Source organism: Nycticebus coucang, chromosome 12 (genome assembly GCF_027406575.1).
Source record: "Nycticebus coucang isolate mNycCou1 chromosome 12, mNycCou1.pri, whole genome shotgun sequence".
Lineage (NCBI taxonomy): Eukaryota > Metazoa > Chordata > Mammalia > Primates > Lorisidae > Nycticebus > Nycticebus coucang.
Window position 1 is genome coordinate 68,094,460 of NC_069791.1, and position 23,882 is coordinate 68,118,341.

The 23,882-nt window shown below is 39.8% G+C and overlaps 1 protein-coding gene across 2 annotated transcripts in view; it reads right to left on the reverse strand.

Annotated features, from left to right (window-relative positions):
- Positions 1-1,290: 1,290 nt before the first annotated feature.
- The window catches only part of CCZ1 (CCZ1 homolog, vacuolar protein trafficking and biogenesis associated), a 31,476-nt gene continuing 8,884 nt past the window's right edge, over positions 1,291-23,882 (reverse strand). The window contains exons 8-15 of one of the 2 annotated variants that reach the window (XM_053555633.1): positions 20,955-21,036; positions 18,844-18,905; positions 18,439-18,550; positions 12,886-12,919; positions 12,115-12,232; positions 3,198-3,356; positions 2,775-2,902; positions 1,291-1,638 (exon numbers count right to left, since the gene is read on the reverse strand). In XM_053555633.1, coding sequence (XP_053411608.1) covers positions 1,583-1,638; positions 2,775-2,902; positions 3,198-3,356; positions 12,115-12,232; positions 12,886-12,919; positions 18,439-18,550; positions 18,844-18,905; positions 20,955-21,036 — 751 coding nt within the window. In that variant the 3' untranslated portion in view covers positions 1,291-1,582. The remainder of the gene's footprint in view (positions 1,639-2,774; positions 2,903-3,197; positions 3,357-12,114; positions 12,233-12,885; positions 12,920-18,438; positions 18,551-18,843; positions 18,906-20,954; positions 21,037-23,882) is intronic. The other variant, XM_053555634.1, reaches the window with a different exon arrangement.

Sequence of the window (23,882 nt, forward strand, 5' to 3'; positions counted from 1 at the left end):
CCAGCCCCATATGCCAAGGGTGGTGGGTTCAAACCCAGCCCCGGCCAAAAAAAAAGAAAAGTGCAACAATTCCAAATAATACACCATAGACTGTGATGTAATTGCAGCACAATCAGTAAGTCAGTAATGAATGCATGCTATCGACAAACCCTAACGTGGTGGGAAACTAAAAACTGCAATGTTAACTAATGCACGGGTTAAGAGGAAATCATAATAGAAATGGTGAGTTAGGGCGGCGTCTGTGGCTCAGTCGGTAGGGCGCCAGCCCCATATGCCGAGGGTGGCGGGTTCAAACCCGGCCCCGGCCGAACTGCAACCAAAAAATAGCCGGGCGTTGTGGCGGGCGCCTGTAGTCCCAGCTACTCGGGAGGCTGAGGCAAGAGAATCGCTTAAGCCCAGGAGTTGGAGGTTGCTGTGAGCTGTGTGAGGCCACGGCACTCTACCGAGGGCAGTAAAGTGAGACTCTGTCTCTACAAAAAAAAAAAAAAAAAAAAGAAATGGTGAGTTATTCAAAGCTAAGTGATGATGAAAATCCAGGTGTTCCTTGGTCCCTTCATTGTTACCGTCAGAGGAAGGGGGACTGGTTCCAGGACCAGGAAACCCAAGTCCTGACAATTGGCCCTGCAGAACCAAGAGTATGAGAAACTGTTAGTTCCCTCAATATCCATGAGTCCTGCATTCCACAATACTGTACTTTCCACCCACGGTTGTTTGAATCCTGGGATGCAGAAGCTGTGGACCAGAGGGCTGACTACTACAATGGATGTAGCCATTTCTTCTTCTCCCTAATGTAACAGGTTCTTGCAGGCTAAGGGAAGGGAACTAGTCGCTTTTAGGGCTGGGGAAATAACGTTTGTTCTAAACCAGTAGTTGACTAGTTTCCACCCAGACCCTGGGAAGTCCAGACCACCATCAATTAGGTAAAGTAAAATTCACTAGACTTCATCTCAACTCTGAAGATACAAGCACAGCTACAGCTCCAAGGAGTTCCATGGCCAATGGTGACACTTTCTGCTTAGATCAAATCAGGGGACTTTCAATGAGTTCTTTGTGTTGGATGTGTTCTAAAAATCATGGTAGTACTCGAGATGAAAACCAAATCTAGCAATGACTTTGGACCACTGTGCCTAATTATTCACCATTCCAGTCTCAGAACTGGGGAAGGATCCCCAACTCTGAGAAGCTCTCACTGCTGGAATACTGACCATGAGTTTTAAAATGCCCAAAGTGTGAGCCAGGGATGTGAGCCAATGGCCAGAATAACAGGAGAGAGACTCAGCAAAAGCAGAATTTTAAAAACTTTAACAATTTATTAGTCTTATTTTCCAGTAAAATATTCACATAATGTCAAAAGAATGGAATGATAGTGATATAGCCAACTACCTTTAATTAATTCCACATAAATATTTAAAATCTAAAAACCTCAGGGGATCATCAGACTGAATAGAAACGTGATTCTTCAAAGCAAGTATTGCTTTACTATTGTCATTAATCCAGTCAATAATATGATCAATAACTTGCAATGGTAAACAAAATGTTTGCTGAATTTTTTTCAAAGATGTTTTCGGCAAGCCATTATCAGTCAATCCAAGAAAAATATGTTATTGAACTGTGTTGCACAAAGTTTCTTTACTTCTTCTGCAAAAAGAACAGAAAACAGTGAGTAGGGAACAGATGCTCTCACAAAGTTATACGATATATATTAATACCTTAAATTCTTTTGGAATGAAATTGGGAATAAATAGATATAGATATTTGTATAATTTTTAACTGAAATCCCAGAAGACTAGCTGTGAAATGTTAACAAATTGAGAAAAAGGAGAAAAGACACTTAACAAACCCACAAGACCTCAATACTTGTTAATATATTGAAACATTGCTTCTCAGGGCCGGAGAAAGTGCTCCAAAGGCTCCTATGACACTGAAGACATAATCTTGAGAAATCTGATGAAATGACACAAAAATTCTATCTACAACCTTGAATCATAGATCAAATGCTCCAAAAAGGCATAGTTATCTTGATTTTACTAAATTCCCAATTTAAACCAGGCATTTCCAATGGACACAGCTATTAATACAAATATTAATATAAAGAGAAAAATTTAATGTGAAGATACGTGAAGAAAAAAAAAAGCCACACCTAACTTTCCTTACAGTTTCCAGGTGGGCCACATCTCCCCACACCTGAACCCCTCTTTGTTCCAGGCCTAAGGCACAACAGCAAAGGGGCCCAACTCAGTGAAGTTGACACCAGTCCTTCTCCAGGGCAATGGACATGTCAGGATCTGACAAAGTGGCTTTTGAGTCACACTGTGCAGAGGACCAGACCAACTGCTCTGCCTGGAAGGCGGGAGAAAACACCTGCATTATCATTTTGCTAAGGTACAGACAGTTGTAAACTGCCGTGTGAACCTGGCAGCTTTCTGTACAAAAGAACCTGGCAACTTTCCCTACATTTTGACACACAGCAGGTAAAGCTATACAGTTGGGGTTTTTTTTCCCTTTAACATTCCAGAAAATAATTTTCTTCTGGCCATTGTCAAGTTTCCAATGCTACATGAAAGTTTATCTAATAGTTTTTCATGGAATTATGCCATAGATTTTTAAAAAACCAAAAAATGGATCAATTTTTTTTAAGCCAGCATTAGGGGCACCTGCTTAGAATCTTAATACTCTTGGTTTGTTCAATTTACTACATTTCTTAACACACCAGAAAGATAGATTTTAAATATCAATAGCATTAAAATTCTGCTCAAATACCAAATCCTATTTACCATTTACTTCAATCAGGTTTGCATTTTTTTGATTCAAAATAACATATAGCTCCCGCTGATCAGACTTTTTCCCAACAACCCAATAATCACTCATTGCTTTCACAATGATTTCTTCATCTTCATCCACTCTGTAAAACAAAAGTTTCAAAATACAATAGTTTATTACATATATATTGCTGGACAGTGAAAACAGACAGTCCAAAATAAGAATAGGAAATTACAAAGGCATTTTAAAAGTTTGGCAAGTCACATGTGAGTGGACCAGTGACTCCTAGGTTTATGAATCTGTTTGGAGGTGGTACCTGTGAGTCAAGCTTGAGCCCTTCCAGAAGGGCTCTGGGGTCACTTGGTTGTGAAGTGACCTTTAAAGTCTCTTCTCTTATTAGAAAAGGGAAACCTAATTTGAGAAGCTGCTAAAATTACCTAGTAAAATCACTGTTGATATCACCTAGAATCTTCATTAAATCTGGATGAACAGACGTGAGTGATACACTGGGTGTTTTCCTCATGTGAATTGTACTTTTCTCTGCTAAATTCATATGGTTGAAGTAGATAAATTTAAACTGGGGTTCCTTTTCAGACCTGTAAAAACATGTCATTAAGATGGTAACATTCTGAAAGAATAATTATGCAAACTATGCAACTATATTCTTAAAACTTTAAAACTATCTGGCTAAGGCCTTATATTTTCACTGGCTGGGCCTTCAATTGAAGAATCTTAGTTAACATCTAACAAGCTCTTCGTTCAATAGTAACTTATTTAATATCCATATGGAAATGAGGTATTCAGTATAATAGAATTTTCCAGAGAGCTTAAGTTTATTTTTTTAAACACCAAAAATATTTTAACCATTATGTGATTATTTCCTCAATAAACATATAGTGTTTTACAAACTAAAGTCACTTGCTTATTTTCCCATTAAAAAAAAAAGTAAATCAAATCTATACAGGCCATTTATTTTCTAGCAAAGGAACCAGCAAACTGTGACCCTGGGGCCAAATCTGGCCCCGTTTTCTAAATAAAGCTTTACCGTACCTATAGCCATGTTGCCTATGACTATTCTCATGCTAAAATGATACTTGAGCAGTTGCGACATAATACAACCCCTACTGTCTAAAATAATTACTATTTGGCCTTTTACAGAGAAAGTTTGCCAACCCTTGATTTTGCAAAGTAACATCTCACTCCTCCTACAGTGCTGGAGAATGAATGAGGTGTCCATGGAAATTCACCTGCCATGTGACTAAAGCTTACTACTGTAAGAAAGGTTTTCATCATCCCTGATGGAAATAATTCTAAAATCAACCAGCCTTAAACTATAGCATAATGAACATTGTAACTGGTATATACCTTTTTATTTCTTAAACTGAATGGGCAATGCTGCTACACTGCTTCCTAGGTCAGCGTCTGTGAACTCCTCAAGGAACCAAAGACAGCGGGGGTATGTACAGCTCACAGGACACTTCTCCTCCCCACACCTCTCACTGTGCCTTAACCTTTGACTTGGATGCTCAAAAACAAAACATGCCGGGTGGTGCCTGTGGCTCAGTGAGTAGGGTGCTGGCCCCATATACTGAGGGTGGTGAGTTCAAACCCAATCCCAGCCAAACTGCAACAATAAAAAACAAAAACAAAAAAAGTGCCTACAGGCACCAAAGAACATCCTGTATTGAACACCTAAAGGTGTCATTCAAACCAAATAAACATCTTGTTTTGAACATTGTTAGTAGTCAGAAGGTTAATTTATACATTGGGGACTGGGGGAGCCTCAAAGGCCTCCACTGGGGATTTAGAAACCTTCTCTGCTGACTTCCTTGTAGGCAGCCATGCTCTGGAGGGCTGAGGGTGCTGAAAATCCAACCTCTGGATAAGTGGGTTACTACTATAAAACTTTATATTTAGGCAAAGGAAGAATGTAGATGATTTAGTTTCCAGGAAAATGAAAATAAAACCCTTATAAAATCAGAATTTGTTTTTAGTAGGTCCCTACGACTAAGGAAAGTAAATATGAGAAAAACTGTCCTAATGATAAAAATTGTAAAAGATGTTTAGAAAGAACTGCAAATTTAGTTGTTTGGGTAGATAAGTCACTTAAATTGGTTTAAAGTTCTGGTTGTTTTGTTCAACATAAAACACTCTCTGTGGCTTTCCTCTTTCCCTCATTCATCATACATACAAAATTCTTCCTTTGTACCCTCAGATTGGAAATTACATTAGAAACATTACTGAGTCGATTGAGATGGGGTAAATAAATGTGGACTCTTTATTCTTTTGGAGGGCCTAACGCAGCCCTACACAACCTCCTCACACAAGACAAAGATGACAAAGCTTTGGCTTTCTGGCTACACCCTCTCAAGTTTGTGCCAAAGACCCTATCTTTCCGGGCAAGCTATAAAATTTGCCCTCCTTCTACAGCCCCATATAAAAGGGGTCTCTAATTGCTCCCCAGGCACAGATGCCATCTTTGCACTGCCCAGGTGGTTCACTCTCTCCTTTCAATAAACTTGGCCTGAACATCCCTACTTTACTTGTCTCTGGGAACAGCTGCTTATTATACCTTTCATATTCTACCCTCCACAAAGTACAATATATAAACAGATATAGAAAAATGGCTATTTGAAAAGCACCATTAGTAAAAGAAAAAGTAACATTGATCATTTTCATCCTAAACCTTAGGATGAAAGGTTTTTTTTTTTTTTTGTAGAGACAGAGTCTCACTTTCTGGCCCTCGGTAGAGTGCCGTGGCCTCACACAGCTCACAGCAACCTCCAACTCCTGGCCCAAGCGATTCTCTTGCCTCAGATGAAAGGTTTTGTTTTTAATTAAAATTAAAAAAATTAAAATACCAAAATTAAAATCTAATGTGTTAGTTTTGAATTAGTAGTTACATTTTAATTGGTAGCCTTCCTAAAGAACCAAAACTTATTCCTTTTAAACACCAAAGCTTTTTTTCAAATATGAAATCACACAAATGTCTTGCCTTCTTAAAAAAATACTAAATATAGTTAATGTCAATTTAGGCACACTGAACATAGGAAAACAGTATAGAATTTTTCATGATTACTTGTCATAAAGTCTGATGTATAAGATACTACAGCACAATAATGACATTCCAAAAAGACGTAGAAGTGGCGTCTGTCTATGCTTTATCTACTACAGGAGAACCTCTGTGAGTTGACCACGCAAGGGACTGTAACAAACTGGCCCACACACAGAGGTGGTCAACATAAGGAACTAGGCCTATTGTACTGATACATATAATGCATGTCCAGTCTATGAAAGTCAGGTCAACTTAACAAGGGGGTCAATGTAAGTTCTATTGTAGTTAGTCTGCTAATTTTTTGAGATTTCCTGCTTTCTGAGTTGCCTATCATTTTTGCTGTGATGAGACCTCCTGGTCAGCCTCATCTGTATATCCCTTTACCCTTTTCTTCTACCACAGGCCAAAAACCTAAATAACCTTGATGTCAAGAGAGACAAGGAATTCTCCCATGAGTAAGATGCCAGAGATTTCAATGCTTCAGGGCCAGCTATGTGAAAACCTTTCCCAATTTCAAAAGCACACCAGGAAAGGCTACTAAGCTCTGTCTGAAGCAGTAGAGGAAACCAGCAGATATTCAGTGAGTACCTGACTGTTTATAACTGCAGCGGCTGCTGGGAGCATAGAGACAATCTGATTATTTTGATCTGCTCTGAGCTCTGTTCCAGATAGCTAAAGTTGACAGATACATGATTTCTAGGTGAATATAGTCTATGCGCTATTCCTCACTCATCAGACTTAACTAAAAATTCCAAAAAATTTGGGTACTGTGAAAAAGAAAATTGGCCTTAATTTATGAGTTACATATTACGCTTTCTCCTTTGCTTCTCTAGAGTACTGAGAACACGAAGAGTCCTGACAATGTGCGTGTTCCCTTCTCCCTGGAAGAAAGACCACACCTGACCAATTCCCCGTGACTGTGCCTTGTGTTACAGCTGGGACTAAGTTTTCCCCTCTTGCTTTCCTCTTGTTCTACATCCATGTCTAGTGATCACCAACCCTGACTGGTAATGGTTATTCTCCTCACTACTTGTGTGACTCTGAGCAAGGCCAATCTCTAAGCAACAGGGCTATTTCACAAATTTATTCAATTTATTTTTTTTTTAATCAGGAAGAAAGGATTATTTTAAAAAATTGCTCCAGTGGTTCATGTACACTATGGAATACTATTCAGCCATAAAAAGATGGTGACTTCACATCTTTTAGTAATATCCTAGATGGAGTTGAAACACATTCTTCTTAGTAAAGCATCACAAGAATGGAAAAGCAATTATCCAATATACTCAACTCTAATATGAAGCCAGTAGACACTCTGATGCATGCCCAAATAGGAGAAAAACTCATTTCAAGTTGTGGGGAGGGGTTATAAGGGAGTGGAAGGGGTTGAAGTGCTGTCACTGAATGGGCATGGGGTAGGAGTGTTTGGCACACCTTTTGTCTGTGGGACATAACCAGAAGAGGGACTCTACCTAACAAAATCAAATATTTTGACCTGGTTGTTTATACCCTCACATTAACCTGAAATAAATTCACTTAAAAAAAAAAATTGTTCCAGAAAAGAGTTCCTTTTTTAATATTTTGTTTCGTCCTTCCTTTACTTTTTCAAATGTGGTATTAGAACTAGCTAATGAATGGTGATCTGTCAAAGAAATAGAAACTAAAATTGGAGGTTCATAAAACTTGATTTGGGGGGAAAAATTTCAAGGTAGAATCTTTCCTCAAGTCCTCAAAAATTCCAGGTGAATTAAAGATTTAAACACACACAAATAAAACCATAAAAGCACTCGAGATAAATATGAAACTGTATTTTTATCATATTAGGGTAGAGAGCCCAAAATATGATATAAAAAAGATGGAAAATGAAAGGGAGTGATTAATAAAACTGAATACATATAACCCCCAAGCTTATATACACATATTATAGAAAAAGGTAAAATCAAAGTTATAGAAAGAAAAAAGTGCTATGACTAACACGTATATTAAGAGTACTAATGCAGAAAAAGAAAAAGATAAAAAAGTTCCAAGGAGGTCAGGCACAGTGGCTCATGCCTTGTAATCTTAGCATTCTGGAAGGCCCAAGTAGGTGGACTGCTTGAGCTCATGAGTTCCAGACCAGCCTGAGCAAGAGCCAGACCCCCATCTCTACTTAAAACAAAAACAAAAAAACTAATTGGGTGTTGTGGCAGGTACCTATAGTTCCAGCTACATGGCAGGCTGAGCTAAGAGGATTGCTTAAGCCCAGGAGTTTGTGGTTGCTGTGAGCTATGATACCACAGCACTCTACCAAGAGCAACACAGTAAGACTGTCTCAAATGAACAAACAAAACTTCAAAGGAAAAAGTGGAAAGAGGCAATTCATAGAAGACCCAGAAGTACCAGTCATTGCAGACTGTGAAATACATGGGGGCCGGGACTGGTGAGAGGTGGTCTGGCAACATGCACGCACGTATGGTTTTTTGTAATGTTTTTTCTTTTTTTGAGTGTCACTTTGTTGCCCTGGATACACATTAGTCATAGCACTTTTTTCTTTCTGTAACTTTGATTTTACAATTTTCTATAATGTATGTGTATAAGCTTGGGGGTTGTATGTATTCAGTTTTATTAATCACTCCCTTTCATTTTGTTAGAGTGCCATGGCATCATAGCTCATAACAACCTCAAATTCTTGGGTTCAAGTGATCCTCTTGCCTCAGTCTCCCAAGTAGCTGGGACTATACGTGCCCCCCCACAATGCCCAACTATTTTTTAGAGATGGGGTCTTGCTCTTGCTGATGCTGATCTTGAACTTCTGAGTTCAGTCAATCCACCTGCCTTGGCCTCCCAGAGTTCTATGATTGCAGGAGTGAGCCACTGTGCCCGGATTTGCACCCACACTCTAAATGTACATTCTCTTGTTCCTGACCTCAGTTCTAGGGATTCACTCTCAGAGGTCTTGTTCTGTTACCCAGGCTGGAGTGCACTGCAGCCAGAAACTGTGGAGCTAAAGTGATCTTCCTGCCTCAGCCTTCTGATTAGCTGGGACTACAGGTACACACCAACACACCTGGCTAATTTTTAAAATTTGTTGTAGATAGGGTCTTGCTATGTTGTTAGGCTGGTCTTGAACTCCTGGGGTCAAGCGATCCTCTTCCCAAAGTGTTGGCATTACAAGTGTGAGCCACTGCGCCTGGCCCTCAGTGGATAATTTGATGTACTAGATAGTACAATACAGAATTGTTGTATTAGTAATAACAGCCATACCTAGACTTCCCATTAAATGGGATAATGATTAACAAACAGGAACACATCTATCCAATTAAATACCAGGAAACCATAAAGAAACAAGGCAGATTCATATTTATTGATTTAAAATGATGTACATGCCATACTTTTTTAAAAGCTCCAGATTTGTATCATATTACAGATTTAACAACCTATGTGTAAAAAACACCATGTGTATGTCACTGTTTATTTATGTATACAAGTCTAGAAAGACAGAAACCAAATTAGGTAAGATTTCCGATATTTATATGTAGTATTTCTGAATTGCTTAAAAATTAATGACATAAATTGCCCTCAAAAAAGAGCAAAATAATTTTAATTGAATTACAAGTCCTTGGGTAGAAAAAAGTCAAGGTGTCAACAACAGAAACCAAAGATCAAACAAACCTGTTTTATGTTATTTAAAAAGTTGACATCAATTTCTTAGAAACACAGAAAAAGCTACGGTTTATAAAAATGGATTCAATGCCTCAACATTTATGGCCCTTTGGGTACTTTCCAGTGAGGGCTATAGCAGAGAGAAGAGGCTGGGGTACAGAGCTTGTCTACCTGGGTTCTGAGAGCAGATAGCTCCTTAATTCAGCTCTGCCCACCTGTCCCCTCAGCAGTGCCTCACGATGCTGCTGTGGGATCTTCTTTCCTCCTCAGGGCTTCCCCTGTTCATGTCAATCTGAAATATGAATTCTGGGGTAAGGAGAGCTCCCAGGACTAATGCATAATGGTTTGATTTGAGTCAGAAGGATTAATAAAAGAAAAACACACTGTCATTTGTGTCCAAAAGCTTTGCTCTCCAGCCAGTTATTTACTGGTTGACAAGCAATAGTTCTTTATATATAAAATCTCAGATGCATCAAGAACTATCTTAAGGTCAACTTTCAAAGATAAAGTTGACATTTCCAGGATTCCTGCTCTCAAGCATGCGCCTAAACTGTGCCACATTTATTTCACCATCAGACTTCCCAGGGATCCTATTTTTTCAGGAGAGAGATACTGTACTGTGATTCTCTTAATGGTCAAAAAAAAAGAATTGCCATGTAAGATAGATGTCTGATGAAACATACGCAGCAAAAATGGTAATTGCAGAATGTGAGCGGGGAATATGTGTGTCCACTGTACGATTTTCATAATAAAATGTTGGATAGAAAACTGCTTTCTAATGACAGGATAACTAACATCCAAGGCCCTCTCTTTCTGTACATTCCCAAGGACAGTTAACCTTATTTGCGAACTAGAAGGTACTTAGTAAGTTTGACTTCTGCATATTTATTGATGAGTCACTTAAGGTTCATGACATCTAGTTAACATGTGAAGTAAGCTTCCAGGTTCTGGGAATTGAGGGCCACTATACTTTATCACTCTCCATCTATTAGCTCACAGGTAATAGGTATATAATAACTCACCTATGCCTTCTTCCAAAAAGAAAACCTAGTAGTTCCATGGTTAAAAAAAAAAAAAAAATCAAATAACTAAGCAGCACCATCCAGATGTAAGTTGGTCAGGCATTTTCTTTTCTTGTGTGTTGCCCTGGGTGGAGTGCCCATAACTTCAGCCTCACTCACAGCAACCTCAACAACCTTCTGGGCTTAAGCGATCCTCCTGCCTCAGACTCCTGAGTAGCTGGGACTACAGATGCCTTCTACTACAACCAGCTTATTTTTCTGTTTTTAGTAGAGACGGGTCTCACTTTGCTCAGGGTGGTCTCTAACTCCTGCCTGACCTCAAGTGCTCTTTCCTCCTTGGCCTCTTAGAGGGCTACATAATCTAATCCCTCCCTTTTGTTTTTCTATCTTTTTTGTGTCTTATTTGAGACTCTCACCCCAATATTATAAAAATACAGTCCCACATTTATTTATCTCTGGTGCTTTTATGGGTTTTTTGTATGTTTTTAAATATTTTAAATCATCTGGAATTTCCAAGGACTTGAGTAAAGATTCTAACTTGCAAACTTTTTCCCCAAAACAAGGAGTGTGAGCCACTGCACTGGGCTAGTCAGGCATTTTCATCCCTTGCCTTACCTTTTTCTAACACTAAGTAAACTGTCAATAGCAGCAATCCACACACACTTATACAAAATCCAAAAGCTCTTTCACCCTAAGTCTTTTCACCCTCTAGAGCAGTGATTTTCAAATGGTATGCCACAAAAATTTTTAAAGATCTTAATTATTTTCAAAAGAAGTTCAAAGCACAGTAAGTATATTCGTTTTTGTTTTTTTTTTTACTCTTTTTTTTTGGATCAATTTAAGTGTGCATGGAAGTTTAACCATAAGTTCAAGTGTGTCATGAGATAAAAAAGGTTGAAAAACACTGCTTTAGAGGCTGATGCTTATACAAAACCATACACAAATATATAAACACCAAAACCACAAGCTTTTTATAGAAATTCACAGCATTTTTGTAGCTTCTCAAATGTATAGGGAGTTCATAGAAGCAGGAGTTTTATTTCCCAGGATGCTTTCTATCTACTCACTTTATCTTTATGATAATTCTATTTTACATTGAGAAAAGAGAAGGAGAAAGATGTTTAATGACTTTTCAATGCTGTAGAGAACAAGATGAGTTAAATCCTGCACCACTCAATTCTCAGCCTAGAGCCTTCAGGCTGCTGCTCAGCACCCACGCCCTAACAGCTCCCATTGCAGCCAATCGTGCCCTATATAAGTCCTCACAAGGAGAGGCCAACTGCTTTCAGTCTATGCAGAGCACAATCATGCTGATTCTACTGCTAATGTGAATGTAAACACCTGCTCTGGGGAAGTGGGATGCTTAAAAGGCCAAGTTCGCAGACAGCCCTTTTAACCCCATAGTTCATGTCACCAATCAGGAGAGAGCAAAAAACATGCATTAATAGAAGACCCAGCCCTAGCTACCACCGTGAGGCAGACAAACTTAGGTACAGGACTGAATAGTATGTATTACTTTTCTCTAGATTCTAAGAAAACACAGGAAAGTTAATACCATTCATATTCATAAAGAAAAAGCACATCTATTCTTCTACAACCAGTTAATGTTTGAAAGTGAACAGGAAGTGAAGTACAAACCCAGACATTCTTTTGTTGATGTTGAATTGCTCACAAATGTCGGATGCCAGTACCGTGAGCTGAGGCCCAACAATGCTGTCCAGTCTCCGGCAAAAATCCAGTGTCAGCTGGATAGAGGCTAACAAATAATTAAAAAATACCAGTGAGTGTTACAATACTTTGTTCAAAAATGTCAATATTCATTTTACTGTCCAATGCTTAACAATGGTATTCAAATGAAAACTTTACTTATCTGGGAAATAGAGTAATTAAAAGATCAGATCCCCCTCCTCTTCCAAGTGGAAGAAAAACAAAAGATATAAATTGGGTATATTAAAATGAAAAAGTCAAAGATCTAGTTCATTGAGAAAAGTTAATTGAAGAACACCCCCATGGAGTGAGAAATTGGTAGGAGGAACTAAGTCCTAACAAACATCACATAGCACTCATGGGCCAGGTGCTGCCTGATGCTTCACAAATATAATATTACCTCATTTAATCCTCACCCCCCAGCCCGTCTGCTACAGTGCTACTGTTGTCCCCATTTCACAGTCGCAGAGGCATAGACAGGTTCCTAGGCCTACTGCTGACTAATGGGAAAGCCAGAACTTCAAAAATATTAGCAATGGTTTGTTAAGGTGGCAGATACCTCAGGTGGGGAATAACACTTAATGCTCCTTTATGTGCCTTTATGTTGCCTATGACAATGTATTTATCACTTAAGAACAGAGCATAGGAAACTGAAAAAAGCTTATCTGGTCAGGCTGAAATCAGATACAGGTGTGCACCTACCATCAATCATAAAGCACACAGCCGCACTCATGGCCTGGGAAGAGGAAACAAACCAAAGGTCATAAAATGGTACAAAAAAGGAGATTTAAATATAATAACCAAATGCAGTGACCTCATTTAAACCTTGATTTGCAAAAACCAACTGTAATAAGATACATTTTAGTCAATTGGAACAAAGTGGGCACACACTGAATATTAGATGATATTGGGGGACTACTTTTTGTCAGGTGTGACAATAGCCTGGTGATTATGTTGCAACAGATGTCCTTGTCAGTCAGAGATGCAAATGGAAGTATTCATGAGTTAAACGGCAGGCTGATTTAAAATGCTCTGGCAAGTAAAACACTCCAACAGGAAAAGGGACAGACGAAAGCATCTTACGAATTAAGCTGTGTGATGGGTCCTTGGGGATTCATTATTGTAGTCTTGGGGTATATTTGATGATTTCTATTAACATGTGTTTAAAAGATACCAAATCAATGTCATCTTGCCTTACTTTCTTATAACAAATAATTGCAATTACAACACTAGCAAATAACGGCCACCTACTGCAACCAAGACCACAAAGAAAATAACCAAAAAATCTTTAAAATTAAAACTTGTCAAAGCAATGTACAGCGTTCAAAAAAAGGTCAAATGGGGCTTGGTGCCTGTAGCTCTGCAGCTCGAGCCCAGCCATATACACTGAAGGTGGTGGCTTCAAGCCCAGGCCGGGCCTGCCAAACAGCAATGACAACTATCACCAAAAAATAGCCGGGCATTGTGGTGGGCGCCTGTAGACCCAGCTACTTGGGAGGTGGGAGGCTGAGGCAAGAGAATCGCTTAAGCCCAAGAGTTTGAGGTTGTTGTGAGCTGTAACACTACAGCACTCTACTGAGGGCAACGAAGTAAGACTCTGTCTCAAAAAGAAAAAAGGCAGAGCCTGTGGCTCAAGGAGTAGGGCGCTGGCCCCTCCTTATACCAGAGGTGATGGGTTCAAACCCGGCCCCTGGCCCAAAACTGCAAAAAAAAAAAAAAAAAAAAAAGTCAAATGAAACATAAAGCCTTATGAGGAAAAGCAATAGACTTCCTTCTCTGAGTCCTGCTCCCTAGAAACAAACCGCTTGAAATTGTTTTTAAACAACAGTTAAGCCACTGTACAGACTTTCTATCATTTCACCAGAGGCGACCCCACATCTGCCCTCCCTTCTCTCCCCTGTCCTTTAGAACCATTCTCATTCCTTCACTGATCACTTTACACTTCAAAGAGCTTATTTTTCCTTCCACCACACAGACTTTGACTCCTGAACTGACATTCCCCCGTGGCCCTGCACCTATTCCCACCTCTTCACCTCTACCAGCCAGAACTTCATTCTCATAAAGAGAAAGTTAATAACATGTACTCTACTTTGTAACCAAATCACAATTGTGATTTGCCTATAAACCGGTTGCAAAATTGATGGGTTCCATCCAATATGTGTTTTCTTTGTGTGTAAAATAATTCTATTTTTGGTTGCCAACTAGTTTTATACCAAAACCTTAATTTCCAGCCTCTTCCGTAATCTCACTGGATTTAGGGCCACTGGACCTGCTTTCCCACAGGCACTGCCCACTGGATCTGCACAGCAGCTGCCTCCTGGGGACAGTCTCTGCCATTCATTACTGAAGCCTGATGTAGCCTCAGGTCTAATTTCTACAGATTTCCATGGGTATCTATCTGTGTGTGACCCTCAGAGGGTACAGGTTGATTTTTTAAGTGTGCCTTTTAAATCTCAATTTAAAAACTTGTATTAAAGAAGTATCTAGAATAGCATAATGAACCTCAAGGACTACCTCATTCTCAACAATTGTCAACTCTTGGACAGTCCTGCTCTGTACATTTCCTCATTCACATATTAATCTCAGACATCCTATAATTTAATCCATACACATTTCAGGAGGTATCTATAAAAGATAAGGACTCTTAGAAACACCACACACCCTCTCTCCAGAGAAACAACCATAATTGAAGAAAGATATTCCAAAGCACTATTTAAATATCTAGAGGGAAACTATCCTTATGGCAGACAGCAAACGAAAAATATTTACTCAAAAAAATCTACTGGGGGGCGGCACCTGTGGCTCAGTCGGTAGGGCTCTGGCTCCATATACGGAGGGTGGCGGGTTCAAACCTGGCCCCGGCCGAACTGCAACAAAAAAACAGCCGGGCGTTGTGGCGGGCGCCTGTAGTCCCAGCTACTCTACTCGGGAGGCTGAGGCAAGAGAATGGCTTAAGCCCAGGAGTTGGAGGTTGCTGTGAGCTGTGTGATGCCATGGCACTCTACCGAGGGCCATAAAGTGAAACTCTGTCTCTACAAAAAAAAAAAAAAAAAAAAAAAAAAACTACTGAATCTCAGTTTGAACAGTGACAGACTTTATGGCTATGAACATATATATTAAAAAGAAGAAAGAGCCAGGCATGGTGGTTCGTGTTTGTATAATCCTAGCACTCTGGGAGGACTACTTGAGCTCAGGAGTTTGAGACCATCAAGAGCGACACCCTGTCTCTACTAAAATTAGAAAAAAAATTAGCTGGGTATTGTGGCAGGTGCCCATAGTCCCAGCTACTCAGGAGGCTGAGGCAGGAGGATTGCTTGAGACCTGGAGTGTAAGACGCTTCTGAGAGCTAGGCTGACACCATGGTACTTTAGCCTTGGCAACAGAGTGAGACTCTGTCTCAAAACAAACAAACAAAAAAACACCACCTCAAATCAGTAACCTACCATCTTGAGATCCTGGAAAAAAGGAAGAGCAAACTGAACAATAAAGATTAGAGCAGAAATAAATTAAAAGGGAGAAAAACAGAGAAAATAAAAGAAAAAAATTGGTTTTCTGGCTCAGAGCCCATAGCTCAGTGGTTAGGGTGCCAGCCACATACACCGAGGCAGGCAGGTTCGAACACAGCCCGGGCCTGTTAAACAAGAATGACAACTGCAACAACAACAACAAAAATAGCCGGGCGTTGTGGCAGGTGCCTGTAGTCCCAGCTACTTGGGAGGCTGAGGCAAGAGAATCGCTTAAGCCCAAGAGTTTGAGGTTCCCATGGGTTAGAACCACTGTTCTGGATTCCAAGGTATTGTCTTTCTTGGTTTGCTGGCTCCACTGAGGGATAACCTCAGGCAACATCCTGAGAAAGGACACACAAGGGTAACCTTTGAAACTTTCCATGTTTAAAGCTTCCTTTGTCTTACCTGTGATTGATAGCTTGGCTTGGGAAAGAAGTCCATGCTGAAAATCATTCTCTCCCCTGACAGTGAAAGTCTTGCTTCCATGGTCACTTAGCTCCTCATACTGGCTATGAAACTAGTGCCAGTTTTAGTTTTGTTCTTTTATAGGTGATTTGATTTTCCTTCTAAAAGTATTTAGCATCTTTTCTTCATATTTCTGAAATCGCCCAATATTGGGTGTAGGTGTGGGCCTTTTTTATTCATTGTGCTAGATATTCAGAGTCTTCTGAATACATGAAATATTGTATCTTGTGGTGCAAATAATTTGTGAAAATAGTGGTGATGGTTGCACAATATTATAAATATACTTAATACCAATGAAACATACACTGACAGGGCGCCACCTGTGGCTCAGTGGGTAGGGCGCCAGCCCCATATACCGAGGGTGGCAGGTTCAAACTGGCCCTGGCCAAACTGCAACAAAAAATAGCTGGGCGTTGTGGCGGGCGCCTATAGTCCCAGCTATTTGGGGGGCTGAGGCAAGAGAATCGCCTACGCCCAAGAGCTGGATGTTGCTGTGAGCTGTGACACCACAGCACTCTGCTGAGGGCGACAAAGTGAGACTCAGTCTCTAAAAAAATAAAATTAAAAAAAAAAAAAGAAATATACACCAACACATATGCTTAAAATGGCAAATTTTATGGTATATGTATTTTATCACAGCAATTCTCAACCTGTGGGTTGCGACCCACAGGAACTGTATTAAAGGGCCGTGGCTTTAAGAAGGTTGAGAACCACTGTTTTATCACAATAAAAGATAATTTAGACCAAACACAGTGGCTCACACCTATAATCCTAGCACTTTCGGAAAGGTGAGGCAGGAGGAACATTTGTAGCCAAGAGTTCAAGACTGGCCCGAGCAACATAGGAAGACCCCATCTCTACAAAAAATAGAAAAATGAGCTGGGCATGGTGACACACGTCCACAGTCCCAGCTATTTAAGAGGCTGAGGCAGGAGGATTGCTGGAGCCCAGGAGCTGGAGGTTGCAGTGAGCTAAGATGATAATACTGCACTCTAGACTGGGTGACAGAGTGAGACTCTGTATCAAAAAAAAAAAAAAAAATTAAAATGATATTTTCTATTAACCTGAGTTTAACAACCTGGACTCTTTCTTATCATCCCGTCTCAATATTATAGATACAACTTCTCTAATTACTGGACACTAACTTTTAAAAGTTCCTGTTTCCAAATGCATTTTCATTTCAGGACCTATGGTTTTATTTCTCCAATTATATTTAAGAATAAGGAAATGTAAGTCTGACCAGGGATAGAGGCCTCACTTCAAATGTGGGTTACAGTTATGTTGGGCAGACAGAAATGCCACAGTGAGTAGGCCCTTATTCTCAGGGCAGGGTCTCTAGGTCTCTTCAGAGTGTTTCTTTCTTTTTTCTTTCTACAAAGACAGTGCTTGGATACTTTCTCTAAACAGACTCTCAGTTTTCACCCAGGGACAGGTGTTTAGCCATGAGCCTGTCTATCAAGGATTGTGGGGGGCTAGTTTCTACACAGGACTTCACTTACCCCCCACCTTTCCAAGCCCACTTCCAGTCCTGACTCCTCAGGTGACCACCTGTAAGTCCAGGCTTTTCTGGGCTTTTGCAGGCAAGAACTCTGGCCTTAGCATACCATCCCACTCACATTCTAGGCCAGTCTCCCCCATCAGGCACTGTTCTCACAAGGCCTTTTCTTCCAGATAGTTGCCGGATTCCCACATCCTCTGTGTTCATCTCCTTCCTGCTCCCCTATGGCATCACTTAAAAGTTTTATGAATTAAAACTTATTTGTAGTCTCAAGCAAGAAGGATGATAAACACAAGTGCTCAGTACATGTTCAGTCTTTCTTGAAGCAAAACTGCCTTTAAAAACTTCAACTTAAGAACATATCCTTACAAGATCATTTCCTGACAGAAACTAAATGCTACCCTTACACAATTAGCAAGTTCACAGCTTTAAAAATCAGAGCAAAAGCAGAATTCACTGGTATGTGGCCATGGCCCACATCTAGGAGGCATTCAGCAGGCAACATCAACCTCTGACAGCCTTTGATTTGTGAGCACACAGGATTTCAAATGTTTGTGAATCCAGCTTTAGAGAGTTATCCTTTCACTAACAACAAAATCGTATACAAGGAGCTGAAAATAAATTTACTACTCCAGAAGAGCACCCATTTTGAGTTTTATAATAATCAGAACTTTCAACACCTTTTCCAGGAAACATTTTAAGAGGTTTGCATACGTACTAATGTACACATGCAAGAAAGATCTACTTCAGTATTAATCTGTAACACTGGAGGGAAAAAGTGGTTACCTTATAAACAATTAAATGGAGCTCTTCATAAGTGTCATCTGTATTTACAAAAATTTTTGGGAATCTGCATTTTGCTTCTGGATCATTAAGGTTCAAAGGTCCAGTAAGAAATCTTAAAAGTAAGCACAGACATGACTCAATTCAATTAGGTAAACTAAAAACAGAAATTTGTAAACAGAATACATTCCTACTTAATATACATCATTTTTTAAAATGTAGATGCTATCTGGAAAACAACAAAATCAGAATATGATAAAGTAAGTTTTAATTCATTGGAAACAACAGAATTTCCTTTGTGAATTACTGTCAATAAAAATAGACAAAGGTAACTTAATGTCCATGATATTATCTTTACCAAAAAAGATAATAAAGCCTATAACTTAAATCAAAAAGTGAAAGTCCTACCTTCCATAGTGTTGAAGATTTCCTGGCATTTCTGCCCTTATTGGAGAATCTCTTCCTGCCAACTGCAAGTAAATTTAATGTTCAAAATGACTTATTAGACTTTTTATTTTCAAAGCTATCTTTCTGTGTCAATTTCATATATTTCTCCCCACCAAAAAAAAAAAAGTAGATTAGGAAAGGGCATTAGGAAGTTACTGATTGATTCGGTGCCTGTGCTCAAGAGGCTAAGGCACCAGCCACATATACCAGAGCTGGCGGGTTCGAATCCAGCCCGGGCCTGCCAAACAACGACAACTATAACCAAAAAATAGCCAGGCGTTGTGGTGGATGCCTGTAGTCCCAGCTACTTGGGAGGCTGAGGCAAGAGAATCGCTTAAGCCCAAGAGCTGGAGGTTGCTGTGAGCTGTGATGCCATGGCACTCTACCCAGGGCAACAGCTTGAGGCTCTGTCTCAAAGGAAAAAAAAAAAAAAAGAAGTTACTGATTTAGCCAGAACTATCATAACATAACCCTATCCTACTCGAGATTTCATAGACCAATTTCTTTCCTTTTCGTAACAGTAACTAAAATTTCCCATGTGGTTAATATACTGTAGACAATGGCATAAATTACTTCATTTCATCTCATATTACCCCTGTGAGGAATAAATATTTCTCATTTTCTAGATGTGGAAACTGAAGTTCATAGAAGTCACCAACCCATGCAGCTCCTAAGCAGCAGTGGTAGGCATCAAAACCAGGTCAGTCTGATGTACAAGTCCCTGCCTTCAGCCAGGACATTACATCTCCTCAAAGATTCATATTTCCTAACACATTCCTAGTTTATTTTGCTGAAAATGTACTTCAACATGCATAAGAAATGAAAAAAATCCATCCAATAGTCACATTTGCTAAAACCTGTTATTCTTCTAAAATTGACTGACACTGTTCTGGTCTATATGGAGTTGTACTGTATCATCTCAAAAGATTCAAAAAACATAGTAAATCTAGTGGTACAATACATAGCCCAACTCTTACACGTACAGTTTGTTCTATAAGAGACTTCATGCATCCCTTTCCACGTTGCCACGATGGATATTATGGCTTCCTAGTTTATGAACTAAGCTCTTTAGGCATATAATAAAAGTATCAAATAGTTTTCTGCTGTGACACCAGCCTAGGTTGAAAAGCCTCCAGAAGTGATCCCTGAGGCTTGTACACATCAGCAAGTGCTTCAGTGTCAGATAGACCTTGAGATCAAATCCAGGCTCTGCCACTTCCTACCTGGATGACACTGAAGTCCCCCAACCCAACCCTCCGTCTGTGGATAGAGGTAGAGGACCCAACTCTTATGGTTACTGTTAGATGTCATGAGGTAACACCTGTGTGCTGGGCACTGAGGATGGTGTCTGCTAAGCAGTAAGCGCTCCAGAAACATTAGTCACTGTATTCAAACTGCCTGCAAAGGAACTAACACAGAACTTGGTCCTGCATAAAACTTCCTTTCAGTTTCTTAGCAGAGATTCTTCCTGTCATGTTAAATCATGGCCTTTAAAAACAGATAGAAGAAAGAGGGAGTGAAAAAGGGAGGGAGAGACAGAGCACAAGTGAAGAGAGCAAGTGCATGGTGCATCTGAGCCATGATGATTTTTATGGACTAGGAACATTCTTCATTTCCCACCTAACTAAAGCTATAAAACGATACTTTGGGGGCTGGGAGGATATTATGGCATTATTTAAAGTTTTCTGCAGAGAACTGGAAAATTAAGTATAAGAGTGCAAAGTCTGGGCAGGCAATATATACGACATCTACTCAAAATTACATCTCATGTTTGTAGATGAAAACACTATATAGGGTTAATCATTATTTTGTTAAAGATCCTGGCATTTTCTAAGTTCCCAGAATCCTACCTAAAAACCAGTTTTCCTCTACTGAATGAATCATTCCTCTAGAAAGCATATCTTTGCTTCTACATTTGAATGCAACAAACTGAGAACAGACATGTAGTGTTCTATGATACTAAATAGTACACAATTAATGAAAATATAGATTAGAAATGCCCGTGTGCCATCTTGTTCCACCCTCTTCCCTGTATCCCCAAATGTGCGTCTATCTATAGTACACAAACATACCTCAGGTTCAATGTGTCTTGGAAAAAGAGAGGTGGTGAGGTATTTGTATAAAATTCTCATGTCATCTTGTTCTAATCCACTCCTGAAACATCAGACAAAGCATTGTGTCAAAAGTTTGGAAATAGTCTTCTGCCTTTCCATTGCTCTATAGTAGATCTCATTCTTCTTCTTTTATATTATACCAAGAAGACTGCTCTTTGGGAAGCTCAAGAAGGAATGAGTCAAACTTGAGTCTATGCACTAGAACTTTTTCCTGACCTGTAAAAGGCTACTAGTATGCAGTCTTGGCATTTTAAATAGAAAGTCACAATAGATCTGATTCTCTGGTTGAATTCCACATAGGATTATTTAGGCAGCCTTCATATCCACACAGATCCATTTCAGGAATAGATGAATCTTTGCTTCCTGGGTTACACAGTAATGCTGTGTTCTCTCCCCAGCCTCCTGGAAAAATACTGGTATGCTGCAGACAGAGACTTTGATCCTAGGTCTCAGAAATGTTATATGGATTTTAATTGTCTGGATCTCCGTATAAAATAATGAGGAAGAGAAAGAAACAAGCTTTTAGACAAACCATCTAATCTGAAATAAAGCAGGAATACAGACCACATAGAAAAAGCACTGAGAAACTAGCAAGCATCAAACTCTTTGAAATCAGTTTTTTAGTTAGGTCTGGGTTAAAAAACAAATAAGTGAAAGAAATCAGTTTCTTAGGAAAGCGAGTAAACAGTGAGGTACATCTTGGGTTTTTCCATTCAAGATAAATTGAAACAACCTGGAAGAAAATCTAACTTTTTATAAACCAGGCCTTTACACCATATTTCAGAGTCTCTCTTCTTTTCTCAGTGAAGTCATATGTTAGAAAAAATGATAAATACTGCCCATTTCCCTAGACAATTCCACTTTCTGTTTTACCTTTTCCTCTTTCAGCACTACCTCTTCTTTTCAAGATTTGATTTTCATGGGCGGAGCCTGTAGCTCAGTGAGCAGGGCACTGGCCCCATATATGGAGGGTGGCGGGTTCAAACCTGGCCCTGGCCAAACTGCAACAAAAAAATAGCCGGGCATTGTGGTGGGTGCCTGTAGTCCCAGCTACTCAGGAGGCTGAGGCAAGAGAATCGCCTAAGTCCAAGAGCTGGAGGTTGCTGTGAACTGTGACACCACGACACTCTACCGAGGGCGACAAAGTGAGACTCTGTCTCTTAAAAAAAAAAAAAGATTTGATTTTCATGAGTCTTATCCACAACTAAACTATATGGGAGCCCTAACTCCAAAGCAGGTTTTTTGGTGTGTGTTTTGTTTTCTGCCAAGTAAACAGAGAAGTTCCACGTGCAAAGAAAGGTAAGGTCAGATGGGAAGAAGTGATTGAAAACCTTTAATATTTGTCTTACACCAATAGCTACTCTGGAAGTACCATGCAGACAAGCAGGCAGGCTGAATTTCCAAATCACACATAAGGAAAGTTATCAACTTTTTTCTTAACTGAGATAAGGGGAAAATAGAAACAAAAGCAAAACCAGTTCTGAATGTTGTTTTTCTATTAATACAGAAACAAGAAGTCCTGGAGAGTGGGGGAAAGACAATAGGAAGAGGCCAGCATGTAAAGAATTGATATGTTGGGCAGTTCCTCCTCTCAAGCTGCATTTCTTTTTTTTTTTTTTTTGTGGTTTTTGGCCGGGGCTGGGTTTGAACCCGCCACCTCCGGCATATGGGACCAGCGCCCTACTCACTGAGCCACAGGCGCCGCCCTCAAGCTGCATTTCTAGTATCGGAAGCTATGAGGTGCATCTGACCACTGAGCTTGGAAAATGTGATTGGTTAAAATGAGTATAAAGTACATACTGGATTTTTAAAGACTAAACACAGAAAAACAGCTCATTAATTTTTAAATGTTCAAATAATGTTTTAGATATACGGGGTGAAATAATACATATTATTAAAATTAATCTCACTAATCTCCTTAAAGTGACTACGAGAAAATTTAAAACGATACACATGGCTTGCATTACATTCAGTGCTGTTCTAAACCAGAGGACATGAATAGGAAACAACCTGTAGAAGGAAACGGAAGACATTTATGAACTGCTTGCTATGTAAGGCTTTTTATTATTTCACTTAAGATTTGCTAGGCATTAAATACTTTGGTGGTGTTTTTAGGAAATCAAAAGAAAAAAATGAATTTGCAGCTGGCTGTTCAGAGCACAGAACACCAAGCTGGCAAATTCTCACTCTACGTGTGAAGTTTTGACCAAAGTAGGTCTCCCTCCAGTACGTCCCCCACATCTCTCATTACAGAAATGAATAAAGCAGGGCGGCGCCGGCCCCATATACCGAGGGTGACGGGCTCAAACCCAGCCCCGGCCAAACTGCAACCAAAAAATAGCCGGGCGTTGTGGCGGGCGCCTGTAGTCCCAGCTACTCGGGAGGCTGAAGCAAGAGAATTGCTTAAGCCCAGGAGTTGGAGGTTGCTGTGAGCTGTGTGATGCCATGGCACTCTACGGAGGGCCATAAAGTGAGACTCTGTCTCTACAAAAAAAAAAAAAAAAAAAAGAAATGAATAAAGCAGTATCATATTATAGTTATACAAGATGTTACTACTGGATGGGCGTGGTGGCTCACTCCTGTAATCCCAGCACTCTGGGAGGCTGAGGTGGGTAGATTGCCTGAGCTAACTGGTTCAAGACCAGCCTGAGCAAGAGTGAGACCCCATCTCTGAAGAAAAAAAAAAAAACAGCCAGGCATTGTGGCGGGCACCTATAGTCCCAGCTACTCGGGAAGCAGAGGCAAGAGAATCACTTGAGTTCAAGAGTTTGAGGTTGCTGCGAACTATGACACCACAGCACTCTACCAGGAGTGACAAAGTAAGACTCTGCCTCCAAAAAAAAAAAAAAAAAAAAGTTACTATTGAGAAAAAGTTATTACTACTGC